This window comes from Pseudophryne corroboree, chromosome 4 (assembly GCF_028390025.1).
Source record: "Pseudophryne corroboree isolate aPseCor3 chromosome 4, aPseCor3.hap2, whole genome shotgun sequence".
NCBI classification, from domain to species: Eukaryota; Metazoa; Chordata; class Amphibia; order Anura; family Myobatrachidae; genus Pseudophryne; species Pseudophryne corroboree.
The window spans coordinates 668,328,407-668,351,432 of NC_086447.1; the positions used below are offsets into that span (position 1 = coordinate 668,328,407).

General features: G+C 46.6%; 1 protein-coding gene across 1 annotated transcript in view; it reads left to right on the forward strand.

Annotated features, from left to right (window-relative positions):
• IGF2R (insulin like growth factor 2 receptor) overlaps positions 1 to 23,026 on the forward strand; it is a 490,127-nt gene that overhangs the window by 365,938 nt on the left and 101,163 nt on the right. Inside the window, exons 33-37 of the mRNA XM_063917832.1 lie at positions 5,527 to 5,649; positions 8,005 to 8,267; positions 8,374 to 8,583; positions 8,995 to 9,144; positions 13,590 to 13,751. Coding sequence (XP_063773902.1) covers positions 5,527 to 5,649; positions 8,005 to 8,267; positions 8,374 to 8,583; positions 8,995 to 9,144; positions 13,590 to 13,751 — 908 coding nt within the window. The remainder of the gene's footprint in view (positions 1 to 5,526; positions 5,650 to 8,004; positions 8,268 to 8,373; positions 8,584 to 8,994; positions 9,145 to 13,589; positions 13,752 to 23,026) is intronic.

A 23,026-nucleotide genomic window follows, 5' to 3' on the forward strand; every position in this document is an offset into this window, starting at 1 on the left:
GTATATATATATATATTTGTGTGTGTTCTTATGATAATCCAGTGCAATTTTATTGTCATGAAAATAATTATCCGCTTTGCAAACGTGACTGTGTGCCTGTATCTGCTATGCGATTTCACTGCGGTGTATCCCAGATATGTCTATCACTGTATACTGTACCCTAGGGGACTAGGTGCGTCTGGGTCCATATATAGTGTGTCACAGTATTTACCTATTACGTGTATTCTACTATGTACTCAGTCACATACTAACGGATTTATTTGCAGGTATTGTACTCTGTCTGGCTTTATCGTACTAAACCGCTCTCTGTTGCATTTGTGTATAATGTCTAACATGTAGTGCAGTAAATCTGGGGACGCTCCTGCATCTTGCAGAGCATGCGCAACGGATTTACCTGAGGGGGAAGTTTTGTGTAATGGTCTGTGTACTTTGTCTCATACATCTCCCAGTTAGTCTGCAACTTCAGAAGCTGTCCTGAGCTGCGTTCTCAAACCTACTGGGTATTCTAGTTGAACGCTTTATGCTCTCTTTGGGACCACCTGTCACATTACAGTCACTGATGTCCCTATGGTTACTCCGCTTTGGGCGGGAAAAATTTTGCCTCACAAGTTGCAGTGTATGACTCATTCCTTGGTCAGGCAAAACTCAAGGCCAGGTCACTCTCGTGTCTCTGGGTCTTCTAAAGCGGCCTGCTTCCTCCTCCCTATCCAATAATCTCTCATATCTTATCTGAAGAGAGGGGGAATATGCTGTCCTGTCTGCCCCTATATTAGGTGTTGCTGACAAGGATTCTTCATTGCTATATGATGCCACTGCCCTTGTAGTTACTAGTAAGCAAATCCTTCAAATCACTGATGATCAGTGGATTCCCTTCCTGTGGTTAAGCAAACAGATATGTTCACATGTCAGAAGGTAATTAAAGCTCTATTACCACAATCTGAACATTAAGTGGACATCCGACAAGACTCCTGGTCTAATCCTGGGATGACATTCCCCCTGTTCGCAACGGGCATTAGCTTGCTATCCTTTACCTGCAGAGTTATATAACAAGTGAGTAATTCACTACTAGTGAACTAATGTGTCGCCCATCTCTGTTGCCGTTCACTCTGCCTGTCACCACTGTCCTCTCACTGTAGGTACCGACAGATAAGTGTGTGGAGGGATGCCTGAAGTCTATTACTCCCTTACAGGTGTTGTACATAGACCACGATTGCATCTTCTTGAGACTGCAAAGTAGATTGATGACTGGCTCAGGCATTAGAGGATCAGCTGCCCGAGGATATATCTGACAATGCCAGACATTCCCTGTCTCACCATACCACTGCCACCTTTTTTACACCAGTAGGCGTCCCCTGAGGCAGGTTTGTTGGCTGCCAAGGCGTTGAATACGTCTGTCCTGGCTCACCGTATTCTGTGGTTGAGGTCATGGAAGGTAGAACTGGACTCCAAAAGTCCTTGGCGGTATTTCCCTTTACTGAGGACATCCTATTTGGGGAAGACCTAATTAAAAATTGGGTCTGTAGCGGCGACTGCTATGTCTGCCTTTCTCTCAAATGCTACTCCTTCGGCACAGAGGGTAAAAGGTACCACTTTTCCCTGATTTCGGCCTCAAGGGAAAGCGAAGGTCAGGCATACCCGAGATTATTGTGTGCTCCCAAAAACCACTAAGCACAAGGCCTAACAATCCTGGGCAGCCCGTCCACCTGCTTCTAAACATGACAAGCCTGCTGCATGATGGGAAAGGCCTCCCCCTGGGAGTCCCCATGGTGGGAGGCTGACTTCTGCATTTACCCAGGTCTGGTTAATGACCACTTCAGACGCATGGGCGCGAGAAGTTGTCTCTCATGGGTACACAGTCTCTTTCAAGAGGCATCCTCCTTGCCAGTTTTGCACAACGTTTACCCCTTCGGATGCATTAAAGGTGCAAGCTCTACCAGTGGTTGGAAGTTCCCTCCTGGATAGAGGAGTGGTGGTGCCGGTACCTCTATCCCAAAGGGGCAGAGGATACTAATCGACCTTGTTTCTAGTACCGAAACCCAATGGGTTTTTCCGGCCTATACTCAACCTCAAATCACTGCACATGTGAGAGTATCCAAGTTCCGTATGGAAACACTGTGCTTAATTGTACTGGCCATGGAACCCAGAGATTATATGGTATCCCTGGATATACAAGATGCTTACCTGCATATACCTACTGCCATATCACATCAGCAATAACTGCGGTTTGCTGTTGGCAACCTTCACTATCAGTTCCAGGCTCTGCCATTTGGACTGGCCACGGCTCCTCGGATCTTCACCAAGGTTATGGCTGTGATGACGGCTCATCTCCATTGCCAGGGAGTAAGGATCCTGCCATATATGGATGACTTGCTGACCCTGGCAAACTCCCACAATGTCTTCCTCAGTCATCTACAACTGACTGTAAACTTCCTACAAGCCCACGGATGGCTCATCAACTGGAAGAAATCCTTGCTGGTCCCTGCTCGGAGCATGGTGCACCTTGGGGCACTGCTGGACACACACAGTCAACGGCTGTTTCTGTCTCCAGAGAAGGTCCTGAAGCTTCAGGACAGGATCAGATACTTCCTCTCTCGCCCAAGAGTGTCCATACATTCGGCGATGCAAATACTAGGCCTGCTGTTGTCGGCTTTCAACATGGTAGAGCACGCTCAATTTCATTCCTGCCCTCTGCAGAGGTTAATCCTTTCCAAGTGGGACGGCCTACCTCATCGGATCAGATCTCACATGATCTCTTGGACTACGGAGGTTTGTCTTTCGCTGACCTGGTGGCTACAGGACCAGCAGTTAAGCAGGGGCCGTCCCTTCTGGATCCCCAACTGGGTCCTACTGACTACGGACGCCAGTCCGAGGGGATGGGGCACGGTGTTGGAGAAACACTTTTTCCAGGGTCGGTGGACCAAGGAGGAATCACTCCTCCCAATAAACATTCGGGAATTGCAGGCAGTGTTCAATGCTTTGTCTCTCTCCCTGCCTACGTTACAGAACAGGCCTGTTCAAGTACGGTCAGACAGCGCCACCACGGTGGCATACCTAAATCATCAAAGGTGCACTCGAAGCCGCATGGCAATGATGGAAGTGTCAAACATCCTTTGTTGGGCAGTACGCCATCTGCCAGCAATATCAGCAGTGTTCATTCCGGGAGTCCTCAATTGGGAAGCGGATTTCCTCAGTCGGCAGGACGTGCATGCCGGAGAGTGGAGTCTTCCTCAGGAAGTCGTTAAACTCTCAGTGGACAAGTGGGGCCTACCAGATGTAGACCTGATGGCGTCTCGACACAATCACAAAGTTCCGGTCTTCGGATCAAGAACCAGCGATCCTCAAGCAGAGTTTGTGGATGCATTGGCAATTCCATGGAACTTTCGGCTGCCATACGTTTTCCCTCCAGTGTCACTCCTGCCCAGGGTACTGCAGAAGTTCAAACAAGAAGGAGGAATACTACTTCCAGTCTCTCCAGCATGGCACAGATGGCATTGGTTCTCAGACCTGCAGGGTCTATCGATAGTGTCCTCTTCTACTTCCTCAACGCAGAGACCTCCTCGTTCAGGGCCCTTGTGTCTACCCGGACCGGGTCAGACTGGCTTTGATGGTGTGGCTCTTAAAGCTGCACTCCTAAGGGCCAAAGGACTCTCCGAGGCGGTTATCCAAACTATGCTCAAGGCCTGCAAACCTGCTCGGATTTATTACAGGGTCTGGAATTCTTACTTCACCTGGTGTTCTGCTAAGAATTACGATGCTTACAAATTCAGTACTTCCAGACTTCTGGCTTTTCTACAACAAGGCCTGGTTTTAGGCCTTCGTCTGGCCACCCTCAAGGTTCATATATCGCCTTGTCGGCGTGGTTTTAGAGAAAAATTGCATCTATTCCTGACATTCATACTTTCACTGAGGGTGTTTTATGAATTCAGCCCCCCTATGTCCCTTCTGTGGCTCGATGGGATCTGTCTGTTGTCCTGAATGCCCTGCAAGAGTTTCCGTTTGAACCTCTTGAGTCAGTGGACCTTACATGGCTCAAGGTCAAGGTCCTGTTCCTACTGGCTATTGCCTCTGCCAGGAGGGTGTCTGACTTAGGTGCTTTGTCCTGTCGTTCACCCTTTCTGATTTTTCACCGTGACCGGTCAGTTCTTTGAACTCGCCCTGGTTATCTACCTAAGGTGGTGTATCTTTCCATCTTAACCAAGAGATTGTGGTTCCGGCTTTTATCTCTTCTGGTTTGTCCTCCAAAGAGCGGCCTTTGGATGTGGTACGGGCTCTCCGTATATACGTGGAGAGGATTGCCTCTTTTAGGAGGTCAGATACTCTTTTTGTACCTTTTGGTTTTCACAAACGTGGCTGGTCTGCGAACAAGCAAACATTGGCCAGATGGATTGGAATAGTGATTGCGCAAGTATATGCACAGGCTGGTCTTCCAACTTCTGCTGCTATTAAGGCCCATTCTACTTAGTCTGTTGGACTTCTTGGTCGGCCCGCCGAGGCACATCCGCAGAACAATTGTGCAAAGCGGCTAAGTGGTCCTCAGTGAACACGTTCATTAGGTTCTATGCCTTTGATACTTCCACCTCCCAGGATGCTTCCTTTGGACGCCGGGTTCTCATACCCGCTACTGCGCGACCCCTCCCATGAGGAACTGCTTTAGGACATCCCCAATGTTTTCCCTGTGGAAACCAATGTACCCCGCAGCAGAAAAGGAGATTTATGGTAGACTTACCATTGTTAAATCTCTTTCTGCGAGGTACATGGGTTTGTATGGCATTAGCCATGTGACTGACATCTGCCTTCTCTTTTACCAGCTCCTGCATTGGACTGGTTAACGAAACTGAGCTCCAGTGCCTGGAGGCGGGGTTATAGAGGAGGCCCCAATGCATCTTGGGACAGTCTAAATCTTTAGCCTGTTGGTGCATGGTGGATCAAGATCCATCTCTATACCGCGATTTTTTCCCTGTGGAACCAATGTACCTCGCAGAAAGAGATTTGACAATGGTAAGTCTACCATGAACCTATATATATATGTGTTTGTGTATATTTATGTGTGTATGTGTGTGTGTGTGTATATATATATATATATATATATATATATATATAGATCAAAAAATGAGGCGGCACTCAGAGATTTGTTGAAAAGCAAACAGGTGTGTATTTAAATCATCACATCATTTTGATGTGATGTGATGATTTGAATACACACCTGTGTGCTTTTCAACAAATCTCTGAGTGCTGCCTCATTTTTTTGATCTACATATGGGGGTTGCCAAACCCAGATGGAGGGCACCAGAGTAAGCAAGCCCTAGGGGGCATCCAGAGTGCCGGCGTTACGCTGTATGTATATATATATATATATATATATATATATATAATTTAGAGATAGAGATATATATCTACAGTATAAGCATTTTTTCTTAAGTCTGTGTTTTTTAAATGTTCTATGTTTTTCACCATGTGATTGTAATAGTTGTTGTTAGATTTGCATTGACTATAACAGCGTTCAAATGTAATAACTATCCCCTCCAGGTTATCTCTTTGATCTATCATCATTATCAAGCAAGGATGATTATCTTATTAAGGATAGTGAACGATCAATTCAGATTAATATTTGTGGTGATGTTAAGAATAACTTATGTGGAGCTGGAGTTGGTAAGTGGAAAATAACTTGTTTGGCAAGTTTTTTTGTCTGTGATATGGGTACAGATGCATTATAGGCACCGAAATGGTGGTGGTAGTGGGGGGTTTAGGTGCAAGCTGACGTCTTGGCCCCCAAATATTTGAGAGCAGCGCCAGTCAGTGTACTAGGTTGCATGGCCAAACAGAAGCTGCTGACACTGATCATTTATTCAGAAGAACAGGAAGAGACTGGAAGGGATGCTCTTCCTTCTGCTCCTCACGATCCAGTGAGTGTGGGGAGGCCACCTGTAATCTGGCTGAATACTATCAGTGGACAGAGCTATTAGTCTCCCCCATTAATCGGCCTGTGTTCCTCCTCCAGCTAACAGCTAACAGCAAACTACAGCTCCCAACATGACAATAACTGGCAGTGTAGATAGATAGGGGGAGTGGTGGTTTGTCTGTGATGGAGTGAAAGCCGCAGGGACTTTGGGATCTATTCATGATGCAGTGAAAAGAGTGAAGTGAGCCAGTGGAGAAGTTGCCCATGGCAACCAATCTGCATTGATATAACATTTATCATTTGCATACTATACAGTTGTATGGAGCAGCTGATTGGTTGCCATGGGCAACTTCTCCACAGGCTCACTTCTCCACTCTTTACTGCTTCATGAATAGACCGCTTAGGATGGTGATGAAAGCAGCTGCTGGGCCGCTGTAACAGATGGAAAGAGGGGTGTGTTGGGAATGTGTGACATTGGGCTGGAAGGAAGCTAACAATCCATGGCAAAGGAAGGGTGAATTGCTATGAGGAGGGTACTGAGGTGAAGAGTGGCTGCTGGCCTAAGGAGGAGAGGGAGCTAATATAGATAGATATCTATATAATATATAGGAGTGCCAAAATGAATTTATATCTTAAACCCCTTCCCTAACCTAAAAGTGTTTTAGCACCCTTGAGATGCAGTGTTGGTTGAATGGTTGCAGAACATGAATCTAGATCATAGATTTTCAGCTTGCAGCACACTGATGATATGCCTTGACAATTTTAGCCTCTTGTTCAGTCAGGATCAGACTTCTTTGACAGAATCCTGCTGCAGCTGCTTCGCACAGTAACACCACTCGCGTTCACCCTCTGGGCCAGATGTACTAAGCCTTGAAAAATGATACATTTCACGGTGATAAAGTAACAGCCAATCAGCTCCTAACTGACATGTCACAGGCTGGGTTTGAAAAATAAGAGTTAGGAGCTGATTGGCTGGTACTGTATCTCCGTGAAATTTATCATATTTCAAGGCTTAGTACATCTCCCCCTCTATGATTGATGTGCTCACGCCTGCACGGGCTGTGTGTTTTCTGTGCCTGGCACACTTGTGCACTTGTTGTGGCACTGCGCTTGAAAAATCACCTATCTAGATGATGATTCTCAAAATTGTGCCTGGTTTGGGCAGACAGAGCAGAAGGTCTGTTCCGTCAGTGATCCCAATGAGGTCATCGGACAACCCAGGGACTCGCAGGGTGGACAATCCAGGCTTAGGTCTTTCTGCCTGGTCACGGGATGAAAAGATATATCCAATTTTGCCATCTGTTTTGTATGATCAGTTGCACTAGGCAATCTGATTGTGTAGCTGGCAATTAATCTGAGGTTTTAAGAGCTGTGACTAACTACATTTTACTCTTAACCCCATCGTCACAAAGTAGCCAACAACGAAACAGCCGATGTGTAAGAACATTCTTGCTGTAGGACATCTAATTGGTGCTGTTTGCAGAGTTTAGCATTCACTGTATTCCCCTCCCCATCCTGTCTTTCTATTCGACTAGAACTCTCCTCTCATGGTGTCATGTCAGAATAATTAACAGATAAAAGCATGAAATGAAAGTTTATACAGGTTGAGTATCTCATATCCAAATATCCGAAATACGGAATATTCCGAAATACGGACTTTTTTGAGCGAGAGTGAGATAGTGAAACTTTTGTTTTCTGATGGCTCAATGTACACAAACTTTGTTTAATACACACAGTTATTAAAAATATTGTATTAAATGACCTTCAGACTGTGTGTGTATAAGGTGTATATGAAACATAAATGAATTGTGTGAATGTAGACACACTTTGTTTAATGCACAAAGTTATAAAAAATATTGGCTAAAATTACCTTCCGGCTGTGTGTATAAGGTGCATATAAAACATAAATGCATTCTGTGCTTAAATTTAGGTCCCATCGCCATGATATCTCATTATGGTATGCAATTATTCCAAAAAACGGAAAAATCCGATATCCAAAATACCTCTGGTCCCAAGCATTTTGGATAAGGGATACTCAACCTGTATCAGAATCCCTTAATTTATAACTGCTATATTGCTAACTGTTCCTATTGTCTGCTGGGCAGGTGTGTGTATATTGGTAGGTGGAAAGTACATCAGCGCAGGAAAGTCTCAGAGCCGTATCACGTATTCCGATCAAGTGCTAAGACTAGTTTATGAAGATGGCGCCATTTGCAGCAGTAACCCTTTACTGAAACACCGGAGTGTCTTTACCTTTGTGTGTAGTGCAGACAACGCTGCCGGCAGTCAGCCTTTACTGGTCTCATTCATTAAAGAAACATGTACATGGCAGTTCTCCTTGCACACGTCCCTGGCCTGTGAACATGAGGTGTGTATTAAAACAGCGTGGTTTATTTTTTATTGTTTTTTTAAAGAGGTGAACACAAGACATGATAGTCCACCGTCCAATAATTATTTGTTTATTCCTGCAACAGATTAAGTGCTCAGTAGAAAACGGCACATCTATTATTGACCTGAGTCCTCTGATGATGCGCTTTGGTAACTATGAAGTTGTGCAAGGTCCTCAGGAGGATGTCCCTTCAGATTTTTACATCAATATCTGCAAGCCTTTAAATAGTGATGTAGATGTAAAATGTCCACCAGGGGCAGCAGCGTGCTTGGTGACTGCTAGCGGACAATTCATTGTAAGTGCACATGGATGAAAAATACATTGTTTGTTTTCTTATGTTTGATTTATCTGAAGTAATATTTCTAAAATAACTTCACCCATATTTATTGTCAGTAACATACTCTCTTAGTGTATAAAATGATACATTGTTGTCATTTCTTTAGGGATTTAAATAAAAAAACTATTTACAATATTTACTCTGTAAGCCGGTTTGTGCAGTGCTGTATTCTGCTATGGGTTAATGCAATTAATTTCTACCGTGATCCCCTCAATATACAGCTGTGTAATATGTTACACTTTAGAAATAAAGCATATGTCCCTACATTGTAATATGCCTGTTTTAGATTGTGGAAATGGAAATGTGAGTTTATTTTATGTTCTTTTTCGACCTTTGGCAGTTTATAATCTACTTTCTGTTTTTTTTAAGGACATTGGCCACTCAACTAGTGCCCCACAGATTGATATAGCAAGGCAAACCATTTCAATTAAAATGGACAGCCCAACGCTGTGTGATTCAGATAAACAATCAAACTATTCCACCCTGATTATCTTTCATTGTAACATGGGGACAGATCTGGTAAGTACACTGCATCTGCTCAGTCATGATTATCTAAATCTTGATCTCTTATATAATTAACTGAGTTAGTTCCATGGCCACAGGTGTATAAAACCAAGCACCTAGCCATGCAGTCTTCATTTGCAAGCATTTGGGATACAAAATGGGTTGTTCTGAAGAGCTCAGTGACTTCAAGCGTGGTACTGTGATAGAATGCCACCTTTGCAATAAGACTGTTCGTGAAATTTCATCCCTGCTGGATATTCCACAGTTAACTGTAAAGGTGTGTACACATGGTGAGATCCTTGCTATGCCTGATTTTGACTATGCGATTTCCCTTGAACTCCCTCAGAGCACAAATAGCACAGATTTTGACTATCTGTACTTTTGATTTTGTCTGTGTACGATTTTGACTATACTTTGTACTAGATAGTACACTGGATAGTCAAGATTGGCTTGCCTGCACAGTCTATCTAGCCTCGCGATACCGACCCCATGGGAGCGCGTATCGGGATCAAATCGATATCGCAAGCTGCCTAACACCTTGAGATATGCACTAACTTTCCTTAAGATTTTGACTGTATAGTCAAAATCTAATAGATTTATCTGACAGTGTGTAACCTCCTTAAGTGATATTAGAAATTGGAAGTGTTTAAGAACAACAGCAAGTCAGCCGTGAAGTGGAAGACCATGTAAAATCACAGAGCTGGGTCAACGTCTGCTAAGGCGCATGGTGTATAAAAGTTGCCAACACTCAGAGTTCCGAGCTTCCACTGGCATTAATGTAAGCACAAAAACTGTGCAGTGGGCGCTTAATGGAATGTGTTTCCATGGCATGCAGCTGCATGCAAGCCTCACATCACCAAGTCCAATGCCAAGCATGGGATGGACTGGTGTAAAGCACACTGACACTGGACTGTGGAGCAGTGGAAACGGAGTGACGAATCACGCTTCTGTATGGCAGTCAGTTACTTGCCTCACTGCATTATGGCAACTGTGAAGTTTGGAGGAGGGATAACAGTATGGGGCAGTTTTTCCGGGTTTCTGCTAGGCCCCTTATCTCCAGTGATGGGCAACCATAATATTTCAGCATACCAAGACATTTTGGACAATGATATCCTTCCAACGTTGTGGCAACAGTTTGGGGAAGTCCTAATTCTATTCAAACATGCCTGTGCACAATGCAAGGACTATAAAGACATGGGGGGTAATTCAGAGTTGATCACAGCAGCAAATTTGTTAGCAGTTGGACAAAACCATGTGCACTGCAGGGGGGGCAGATATATCATGTGCAGAGAGAGTTAGATTTGGGTGGGGTGTGTTCAAACTGAAATCTAAATTGCAGTGTAAAAATAAAGCAGCCAATATTTACCCTGCACAGAAACTAAATAACCCACCCAAATCTAACTCTCTCTGCAAATGTTATATCTGCCCCCCCCCCCCCCTCCCCCCACCTGCAGTGCACATAGTTTTGCCCAACTGCTTACAAATTTGTTGCTGCGATCAACTCTGAATTACCCCTATGGTTTGAAGAGTTCAGTGTGGAAGAACTTGACTGGCCCGCACAGAGCTCTGACATCAACCCCATCGAGGGCTTTTGTAATGAATTGGAATGGAGAGTGCGAGCCAGGCCTACTCATCATACTGTACATCAGTGCCTGACCTCATAAATGATTACAGAATGAATGGGCACAAATTCTCACAGAAACACTCCAACTGGGAACCTTTCCAAGAAGAGTGGAAGCTGTTATAGCTACAAAAGGGGGGCTAACGCCATATTAAAGTACATGTACTTGAATACAGTGTTTTTAGAGTCCCTGTTGGTGTAATGGTCAGACATACAAATTCTTTTGTCCATATAGTATTTGTGTGTGACATAATGTCTGTTTTTTTCACAGTAAAATGAGTCTTTCGGCACTGTGCATGTAAAACTAATTGTAGTACGCATGCAGACCTTGTCCTATTTAGCAGTTAAGACTCATTGCTTGAAAGGGGCCAAGACAGGGATGTGACGAGGCATGTATTGAGGGGTCAGTACAGCTCTGTATATGAATGCAAGGTTTGAGTGATCACTAATGTAAACTGCGTGAAGAAAAAGCATTTTGCTACCTGTGTTGAATTAGTCACCTCTTGTGCTTATAGCCTGCTCTACATAGGTAGCCGTGTGCTTTTTTTCTTAGGATGCATTTTATGTTTGTGACTACATACAATTTGCACCAAATGTACATAGGCCCTTTTGTGTACCAGCATTATTAGAACTGGTTTGGAGACACCATTTTTCCTGAAAGACATGAGAAGTCCATATACTGTATGTATGCTTACTGATTTGATAATAGCAGCTTAAATACGATTGGTAAGAGGCATCTAATTGGTAAATGGGGCAATTCTTATATTAGCTCAATATGTGCTGCTTCTGACATACTTAGCATCTATGACACTATACCAATAGACAGATCCAAGATAATGGTGCCACGGGGTCTAGCAAAGAAATAACTGGGGTTAGCACAAAAATCTAAATGAAGATCAAAGAAAAATATACTGCTGCAGTATTAGATAATTATAGCTCAGACCTACTACTCAGATTAGCAGAAATTAGCTGACAGTGGATATCTTTAAATACTAGCAGGAACGGGATGTAGTTATAATGTCAGCATCTACAGTTGTTGACATTCATATGTCAACACCACACTTTTATAATTGTAAAAATGTTGCATTAAACCGGTCTGCATTTGCAGAATGATGACATGTGAAAAGTCAAGATTCTACACGGACCGGCAGCAGAGAGTTAAGGGTTAGACTACGGGAGGGGCTGGTTAAGGTAAGGCACTGGGGGGGGGGGGGGGGGGGTTAGGCTACGAGAGTGGTGGGTTAGAGTAAGGAACTAGTGGGGGGGTAGGGTTAGGCTACGGAAGGGGTGGGTTAGGGTAAGGCAATAGTAGGGGAGTTAGGGTTGTGCTATGGTAGTGAGGGTTAGGCACTCCTGTGGGGATTAGATACTGGCTATGGGAGGGGTGGGTTAGGGTAAAGCAGTAGTGGGGATTAGGCTATGGGAGGGAGGGTTAGAGTTAGGCACTGGTGAGGGGGATTATCAGGGTTAGTAATGCTTGCCACAGGATCTGTCATAAATCATCAGGATGTCACTGCCGGACCCAGAACACATAGCTGGATCCGCCGGACCAGGTAATTCACGACTAGACCACCAGGTGTATTTTGTTTACTGTGCTAACAAGTCGACACTGATCAAATGTCGCATAGTGAATGTCTACAAAATATTTCAGAACCATAACGGCCCATAGGTATCAGTAAGTGGGCAAATGAAATCAAGCTACTAAGAAAGTCTTTTGAGAGACTAGCCTCACAGGCATTATGATAACATGTGTATAGCCCAAAGTGTGACCACCACAAATCCTCTGAACACAACCGAACTAATGTACAAAATAATCGGACAAACTACACAAACGAGAAAATGCAGAAATGGCGCCGTCTTATTGCCTCTAGGACCCACGTATCCCCGACAAGGCATTCAACCGTTATTAGTCAAAACCTGTAAAAGAAAAAATATATACTTTTGCACCTCAAACAAATCCTACATATGCCCAATAATCTCTGTTAGCTATTGCCATTTTGTGCATTGGTTGCTGTTATCAGATCCACACCCTTACTATCCTGTACTCATTATGGTTGTGACCACCAGAAATGCGTATAACCATTTAAGCTCCCTTTTCTCTGTCCTTCCACTAAAGTATTTCTACATTAATCATTCTCTGGTGGTGGTTAGTGTTTCCTCCACATCTTCATCCAGAGGACCTATTTCATCCAGTTATTTTTGGTGCTTCCAACCTAAGGAGGTGTAGTATGTCTGACCGGCGGTCAGGAGACCGACGCCAGGATCCCGGCAGCATACCGACGCCGGGATCCCGGCAAGGAGGGCCGAGTGCAGCAAGCCCCTAGCGGGCTCGCTGGTGACCTGCGGTCGCCACGGGTTCTATTCCCACTCTATGGGTGTCGTGGACATCCACGAGTGGAAATAGTCCCTGTTGGTCGGCATGCCGACCATCGGGATAGTGAGGGGGTGGGATGTCGGTGGAGATCATGTGACCGTCTGTCTCCCGACCGCCGGTCACATGAATACCACCCACCTAAGGAAATCACAGTTGGTTTCAGCAAATGAACTCACAGTAAATTCAAGCAGTGACTCCAGAGCTGCTTCATCTGGGGCCCTCTGTTTGCCAATTAGAGGGAAGTGGACTGGGCAGTGAGACTGTTTAGTATCACAGCCAGTAACCGTGCCATGCCACAGGAGACTGCATGTGGCCGCCTGTCAGAGAAATGTAAGTATTTATATTGTACCACATAAATGCTATTCTGACACACCAAAACACAGTTTATAGATGTAAAGCTAGATTGGCTAGCTAGAATAATAATTTTGGAGCACAATAAAATATTTTCCTTTCTGTCATCCACAGGGAAAGCCAAAGTTTGTCCAGCGTTCTGACTGCACTTATCTTTTTGAGTGGGACACCCCATTAGTGTGTCCAGATGATGAAAACCTTTCAGGATGTTTATTGACAGACCAGCAGCTCCAATACACATTTAACTTGTCCAGCCTCTCTGGGGAAACATTCAAAGTAAGGAAAACTAGCTTGTATATGTGTAAATATAGATATAGTATTTTGTTTGAGTATGTAATCAGCCTGGTCTTTTCACACTGTGGGGCATATTCAGTTGTGCGCAGGAGATTTGAAAAACCCAGCAGCTGCGGGATTTTTTTACTATTCAATCGAAGGTGAGAAAATTAGACTTCTGTAGAAGTCACCGCATCATTTTTTCTCTGACGTCCTAGTGGATGCTGGAAACTCCGTAAGGACCATGGGAAATAGCGGGCTCCGAAGGAGGCTGGGCACTCTAGAAAGATTTATGACTACCTGGTGTGCACTGGCTCCTCCCACTATGACCCTCCTCCAAGCCTCAGTTAGATTTTGTGCCCGGCCGAGGTTGGATGCACACTAGGGGCTCTCCTGAGCCCTTAGAAAGAAAGTATAGTTTAGGTTTTTTATTTTCAGTGAGACCTGCTGGCAACAGGCTCACTGCAGCGAGGGACTAAGGGGAGAAGAAGCGAACTCGCCTGCTTGCAGCCGGATTGGGCTTCTTAGGCTACTGGACACCATTAGCTCCAGAGGGATCGACCGCAGGCCCAGTCCTTGGTGTTCGGTCCCGGAGCCGCGCCGCCGTCCCCCTTACAGAGCCAGAAGCAAGAAGAGGTCCGGAAAAACGGCGGCAGAAGACATCAGTCTTCACCAAGGTAGCGCACAGCACTGCAGCTGTGCGCCATTGCTCCTCATACACACTTCATACTCCGGTCACTGAGGGTGCAGGGCGCTGGGGGGGGGCGCCCTGAGAAGCAATAATAACACCTTGGCTGGCAAAAACTCCACAATATATAGTCCCAGAGGCTATATATGTGGAAAATACCCCTGCCAGAATATGGAAAAAAGCGGGAGAATAGTCCGCGGAAAAAGGGCGGAGCTCTCTCTCACAGCACACTGGCGCCATTTCTCCTTCACAGATCCGCTGGAAGGAAGCTCCCTGGCTCTCCCCTGCAGTCTACACTACAGAACAGGGTAAAAACAGAGAGGGGGGGCACTAAATTTAGGCGCAATATATATTATATAAAAAAAGCAGCTATAGGGGACATAACTCAGTTAGTCCCTGCATTATATAGCGCTCTGGTGTGTGCTGGCATACTCTCACTCTGTCCCCCCAAAGGGCTTTTGTGGGTCCTGTCCTCATTCGGAGCATTCCTTGTGTGTGTGCGGTGTGTCGGTACGGCTGTGTCGACATGTTTGATGAGGATAATGATGTGGAGGCCGAGCAGATGCCTTTAGAAGGGATGTCACCCCCTGCGGGGCAGACACCTGAGTGGATGGGCTTATGGAAAGTAATGAGTGCACGCAGGGGTTAAAGTGGGGGGGAACGAGGTGGAACTGAGTTCCACCACATGTAATGGTAGGGGGAACTAGTTCCACCATCAACATTGCCCTGCACAGTAATTCCAACAGAAAAGCCCACCCCATCATCTGCGTCAATCGATGGTACAGGCGGCACTAGTGTTACTGATGAGCTGCAGCCACCTACTCCTTCCTCAGGTCCTGGTGCCTCCATGGTCCTCCTCCATGAGTTCCACCACCTCACCAGGACCACTTTAAGCCCTGAGTGCACGTATAGACTCCTTACATAAGAAAATTGACGACATGCCAAATGTGGGACAGCCGACTTCTCAGCTCGTGCCTGCCCAGGCGTCGCATGGGTCGTCAGGGGCTCTAAAACGCCCGCTACCTCAAGCAGACCCAGATGTCGACACTGATACTGACACCAGTGTCGACGACGATGAGTCTAACCTGATGCCCACTAAGGCCATTCACTGCATGATTGAGGCAATGAAAGAGGTGTTACACATTTCTGATATAACTACAGGTACCACTAAAAAGGGTATTATGTTTGGAGAGAAAAAACTACCCGTAGTTTCTCTAACGTCCTAGTGGATGCTGGGAACTCCGTAAGGACCATGGGGAATAGCGGGCTCCGAAGGAGGCTGGGCACTCTAGAAAGATCTTAGACTACCTGGTGTGCACTGGCTCCTCCCAGTATGACCCTCCTCCAAGCCTCAGTTAGATTTCGTGCCCGGCCGAGGTTGGATGCACACTAGGGGCTCTCCTGAGCTCTTAGAAAGTTATAGTCTTAGAATTTGTTATTTTCAGTGAGACCTGCTGGCAACAGGCTCACTGCAGCGAGGGACTAAGGGGAGAAGAAGCGAACTCGCCTGCTTGCAGCCGGATTGGGCTTCTTAGGCTACTGGACACCATTAGCTCCAGAGGGATCGACCGCAGGCCCAGCCTTGATGTTCGGTCCCGGAGCCGCGCCGCCGTCCCCCTTACAGAGCCAGAAGCAAGAAGATGGTCCGGAAAATCGGCGGCATGAAGACTCTGTCTTCACCAAGGTAGCGCACAGCACTGCAGCTGTGCGCCATTGCTCCTCTCACACACTTCACACTCCGGTCACTGAGGGTGCAGGGCGCTGGGGGGGGCGCCCTGAGGCAGCAATAAAAACACCTTGGCTGGCTAAAATACCTCAATATATGGCCCCAGGGGCTATATATGAGGTAAATACCCCTGCCAGAATTCCATAAAAAACGGGAGAATAGGCCGCAAAAAAGGGGCGGAGCCTATCTCCTCAGCACACTGGCGCCATTTTTCCGTCACAGCTCGGCTGGAGGAAAGCTCACTGGCTCTTCCCTGCAATTCTACAGTACAGTAAGAGGGAAAAGAGAGGGGGGGCATTAAAATTGGCACTGTATACAGTATATTATATAAAAGCTATTAGGGACATAACTCAGTTAGTCCCTGTATATATATAGCGCTCTGGTGTGTGCTGGCATACTCTTACTCTGTCCCCCCAAAGGGCTTTTGTGGGTCCTGTCCTCGTTTAGAGCATTCCCTGTGTGTCTGCGGTGTGTCGGTACGGCCGTGTCGACATGTTGAATGAGGAGGCTTATATGGTGACAGAACAGAGGCCGATATATGTGATGTTGCCCCCTGTGGGGCCGACACCAGAGTGGATGGATAGGTGAAAGGTATTAACCGACAGTGTCAACTCCTTACATAAAAGGGTGGATGACGTAACAGCTGTGGGACAGCCGGCTTCGCAGCCCGCGCCTGCCCAGGCGTCTCAAAGGCCATCAGGGGCTCAAAAACGCCCGCTCTCTCAGATGGCAGACACAGATGTCGACACGGAGTCTGACTCCAGTGTCGACAAGGTGGAGACATATACACAATCCACTAGGAACATCCGTGACGTGATCCCGGCAATAAAAAATGTGTTATACATTTCTGACTTTAACCCAAGCACCTCTAAAAATGGGTTTTAGGTTTGGGGAGAAAAAACAGGCAGTGTTTTGTTCCCCCATCAGATGAATAAATGAAGTGTGTGAAAGCGTGGGTTCCCCCGTTAAGAAACTGGTAATTTATAAAAAGTTACTGATGGCGTACCCTTTCCCGCCAGGTGGATAAGTTACGCTGGGAGATATCCCCTAGGGTGGATAAGGCGCTCACACGTTTGTCAATAAAGGTGGCACTGCCGTCTTAGGATACGGCCACTTTAATAGGTACCTGTTGATAAAAAACAGGAGGCTATCCTGAAGTCTGTATTTACACACTCAGGTACTAGACTGAGACCTGCAGATAGTGCTGCTGCAGCGTGGTCGGTGACCCTGTCAAACAGGGATACTAGTTGGCAAACATAAAAACATATTAAAGACGTCGTCTTATATATGGGGGATGCACAGAGGGATATTTTGCCGACTGGCATCCAAAATAAATGTAATGTCCATTCTGTCAGGAGGGTAGTAGAGACCTGTCACTGGACAGGTGATGCTGACTTAAAAAGCGCATAGAGAGCCTTATAAGGGTGAGGAATTATTTGGGGATGGTCTCTGGGACCTCGTATCCACAGCAACTGCTGGGAAGAAATAATTTTACCTCAGGTTTCCTCACAGACAAAGGTACAGTCCTTTCGGCTTCAGAAAAGCAAGCGGGTCAAATGGCGCTTCCTTTCTGTACAGAGACAAGGGTAGAGGGAAAAAAGCTGCACCAGTCAGCCTGTTCCCAGAATCAAGATTCTTCCCCCGCCTCCTGTGAGGCCACACCATGACGCGGGTGCTCCACAGGTGTAGCCAGGTACGGTGGGGGGCCGTTTCAAAAATTTCAGCAATTAGTGGGATCGCTCACAGGTGGATCCCTGTTTCTTTCAAGTAGTATTTCAGGGGTACAAGCTGGAATTCGAGATGTCTCCCCCCAGCCGTTTCCTAAAATATGCCTTGCTGACAACTCCCTCGGGCAGGGAGGCTGTGCTAGAGGCAATTAATAAGCGGTATTCCCAGCAGGTAATACTCAAAGTGCCCCTACTTCAACAAGGACGGGGTTACTATTCCACACGGGTTGGGGTACCGAAACCGCATAGTTCGGTGTGACCCATTTTATATTTAAAATCCTTGAACACAAAAATTCAAGTTCAAGATGGAATCGCTCAGGGCGGTTATTCCAAGCCTGGACGAGGGGGATTACATGGTATCCTGGGACATCAAGGATGCTTACCTGCATGTCCCCATTTACCATCCTCGCCAGGAGTACCTCAGATTTGTGGTACAGGATTACCATTACCAAGTCCAGACACTGCCGTTTGGACTGTACATGGCACCGAGGGTGTTTTATCAAGGTAATGGCCGAAATGTTGATACTCCTTCAAAAAAAGGGAGTTGTAATTATCCCGTACTTGGACAATCTCGTTATAAGGGCAAGGTCCAAGGAGCAGTTGGTAGTCGGGGTAGCACTATTTTGGAAAGTGCTACAACAGCATGGTTGGATTCTAAACAGTCCAAAGTCACAGCTGGTTCCTATGACACGTCTACTGTTCCTGGGGATGGTTCTGGACATAAACCAGAAATAGTGTTTCTCCCGGAGGAGAAAGCCAAGGAGTTGTCATCTCTAGTCAGAGACCTCCTGAAGCCAAAATAGGTAGCGGTGCATCATTGCACGCGAGTCCTGGGAAAAATGGTAGCTTCATACGAAGCAATCCCATTAGGCAGGTTCCATACAAGAACTTTTCAGAGGGACCTGTTGGACAAGTGGTCCGGATCGCATCTTCCGATGCATAGGCTGATAACCCTGTCTCCAAGGACCAGGGTATCTCTACTGTGGTGGCTGCAGAGTGCCCATCTTCAAGAGGGCCGCAGGTTCGGCATACAGGACTAGGTCCTAGTGACCATGGATTCCAGCCTTTGAGGCTGGGAGGCAGTCACACAGGGAAGAAATTTCCAGGGACTTTGGTCAAGTCAGGTTATTTCCCTACACATAAATATTCTGGACCTGAGGGTCATTTACAATGCCCTGAGGCCGGCAAGGCCTCTGCTTCAAAACCAGCCGGTACTGATCCAATCAGACAACATCACGGCAGTCGCCCATGTAAACCAACAGGGCGGCACAAGAAGCAGGATGGCGATGGCAGAAGCCACAAGGATTCTCCGATAGGCGGAAAATCATGTGTTAGCACTGTCAGCAGTGTTCATTCCCGGAGTGGATAACTGAGAAGCAGACACGACCTCCACCCGGGAGAATGGGGACTTCCTCCAGAAGTCTTCCAATAGGATTGTACACCATTGGGAAAGGCCACAGGTGGACATGATGGCGTCCCGCCTCAACAAAAAGCTATAAAAGATATTGCACCGGGTCAAGGGACCCTCGGGCGATAGCTATGGACGCTCTGGTAACACCGTGGGTGTACCAGTCGGTTTATGTGTTCTCCCCTCTGCCTCTCATACCAAAGGTACTGAGAATAATAAGAAGGCGAGGAGTAAGAACGATACTCGTGGATGGCCAAGAAGAGCTTGGTACCCAGAACTTCAAGAATTTATATCAGAGGACCCATGGCCTCTGCCACTCAGACAGGACCTGCGGCAGCAGGGGCCCTGTCTGTTTCAAGACTTACCGCGGCTGCGTTTGTCGGCATGGCGGTTGAACGCCGGATCCTGAAGGAAAAGGGCATTCCGGAGGAAGTCATTCCTACGCTTACTAAAGCCAGGAAAGAGGTTACAGCAACTCATTATCACCGCATATGGCGAAAATATGTTGCATGGTGTGAGGCCGAAAGGGCCCCAACAGAGGAATTTCAACTAGGTCGATTTCTGCATTTCCTGCAAGCAGGAGTGACTATGGGCCTTAAATTGGGTTCCATTTAGGTACAGATCTCGGCTCTGTCGATTTTCTTTCAAAAAGAACTAGCTTCAGTACCTGAAGTTCAGACATTTATAAAAGGAGTGCTGCAGAGTCAGCCCCCGTTTGTGCCTCCTGTGGCACCTTGGGATCTCAACGTGGTGTTGAGTTTCTTAAAATCACATTGGTTTGAACCACTAAAAACCGTGGATCTGAAATATCTCACGTGGAAGGTGGTTATGTTATTGGCCTTGGCTTCTGCCAGGCGAGTATCAAAGTTGGCGGCTTTGTCTTGTAAAAGCCCTTATTTGATTTTCCATATGGACAGGGCAGAATTGAGGACTCGTCCCCAGTTTCTCCCAAAGGTGGTGTCAGCGTTTCACCTGAACCAGCCTATTGTGGTGCCTAGGCTACTAGGGACTTGGAGGACTCCAAGTTGCTAGACGTTGTCAGGGCACTGAAAATATATGTTTCCAGAACGGCTAGAGTCAGAAAATCTGACTCGCTGTTTATCCTATATGCACCTAACAAGCTGGGTGCTCCTGCTTCTAAGCAGACTATTGCTCGTTGGATTTGTAGTACAATTGAGCTTGCACATACTGTGGCAGGCCTGCCACAGCCAAAATCTGTCAATGCCCATTCCACAAGGAAGGTGGGCTCATCTTGGGCTGCTGCCCGAGAGGTCTCGGCTTTACAATTTTGCCGAGCAGCTACTTGGTCAGGGGCAAACACGTTTGCAAAAATTCTACAAATTTGATACCCTGGCTGAGGAGGACCTGGAGTTCTCTCATTCAGTGCTGCAGAGTCATCCGCACTCTCCCGCCCGTTTGGGAGCTTTGGTATAATCCCCATGGTCCTTACGGAGTTCCCAGCATCCACTAGGACGTTAGAGAAAATAAGAATTTACTTACCGATAATTCTATTTCTCGTAGTCCGTAGTGGATGCTGGGCGCCCATCCCAAGTGCGGTTTATCTGCAATACTGGTACATAGTTATGGTTAACTAAATCGGGTTATTGTGGAGCCATCTGTTGAGAGGCTCTATTGTTTCATACTGTTAACTGTGTTTCATATCACGAGTTGTACGGTGTGATTGGTGTGGCTGGTATGAGTCTTACCCGGGATTCAAAATCCTTCCTTATTGTGTACGCTCGTCCGGGCACAGTACCTAACTGAGGCTTGGAGGAGGGTCATAGTGGGAGGAGCCAGTGCACACCAGGTAGTCTAAGATCTTTCTAGAGTGCCCAGCCTCCTTCGGAGCCCGCTATTCCCCATGGTCCTTACGGAGTTCCCAGCATCCACTACGGACTACGAGAAATAGAATTATCGGTAAGTAAATTCTTATTTTTTCCCCCATCAGATGAATTAAATGAAGTGTGTGAAGAAGCGTGGGTTTTCCCTGATAAAAAATTGGTAATTCCTAAGAAGGTACTAATGGCGTTCCCTTTCCCGCCAGAGGATAGGTCACGTTGGGAAACACCCCCTAGAGTGGATAAAGCGCTCACACGTTTGTCTAAAAAGGTGGCACTACCGTCTCCGGATACGGCCGCCCTCAAGGAACCTGCTGATAGAAAGCAGGAGGCGATTCTGAAGTCTGTATATACACACACAGGCATTATACTTAGGCCAGCTATTGCGTCAGCTTGGATGTGCAGTGCTGCCGCTGCGTGGTCAGATAAACTGTCAGAAAATATTGACACATTAGACAGAGACACGATCCTGTTAACCATAGACCATATAAAAGACTCAGTCTTATATAAGAGAGATGCACAGAGGGAAATCTGCCGACTGGCATCTAAAGTAAGTGCATTGTCCATTTCTGCTAGGAGAGGCTTATGGACTCGCCAGTGGACAGGAGATGCAGATTCAAAAAAGCACATGGAAGTGTTGCCATATAAGGGTGAGGAATTATTTGGGGATGGTCTCTCGGACCTAGTTTCCACAGCAACGTCTGGGAAGTCAGCATTTTTACCCCATGTCCCCTCACAGCCTAAGAAGGCGCCGTTTTATCAGGTTCAGTCCTTTCGGACCCAGAAAAACAGGCGTGGAAAAGGCGGGTCCTTTCTGTCCAGAGGCAGAGGTAGTGGAAAAAGGCTGCAACAAACAGCAGGTTCCCAGGAGCAAAAGTCCTCCCCCGCTTCTTCTTCCAAGTCCGCCGCATGACGGTGGGGCTCCACAGGCGGAGCCAGGTACGGTGGGGGGTCGCCTCAAAAATTTCAGCGATCAGTGGGCTCGCTCACAGGTGGATCCCTGGATCCTGCAAATAGTATCTCAGGGGTACAAGCTGGAATTCGAGGCGTCCCCACCCCACCGGTTCCTAAAATCTGCCTTGCCGATTGCTCCCTCAGACAGGGAGGCGGTGCTAGCGGCAATTCACAAGCTGTATTCCCAGCAGGTGATAATCAAGGTACCCCTACTTCAACAAGGCCGGGGTTATTATTCCACACTATTTGTGGTACCGAAACCGGACGGTTCGGTGAGACCCATTCTAAATTTGAAATCCTTGAACACGTACATAAAGAAATTCAAGTTCAAGATGGAATCGCTCAGGGCGGTTATTGCAAGCCTGGACGAGGGGGATTACATGGTATCCCTGGACATCAAGGATGCTTACTTGCATGTCCCCACTTACCATCCTCACCAGGAGTACCTCAGATTTGTGGTACAGGATTGCCATTACCAATTCCAGACGCTACCGTTTGGACTGTCCACGGCACCGAGGGTATTTACCAAGGTTATGGCGGAAATGATGATACTCCTTCGAAGAAAGGGAGTTTTAATTATCCCGTACTTGGACGATCTCCTAATAAAAGCGAGGTCCAAGGAACAGTTGTTGGTGGGAGTAGCACTATCTCAGGAGGTGCTGCACCAGCACGGCTGGATTCTGAATATCCCAAAGTCACAGCTGGTTCTGACGACACGGCTACTGTTCCTGGGTATGGATCTGGATACAGTCCAGAAGAAAGTGTTTCTCCCGGAGGAGAAAGCCAGGGAGTTGTCATCTCTAGTCAGAGACCTCCTGAAACCAAAACAGGTATCAGTGCATCGCTGCACACGGGTCCTGGGAAAGATGGTGGCTTCTTACGAAGCAATTCCCTTCGGCAGGTTCCATGCCAGAATCTTTCAGTGGGACCTGTTGGA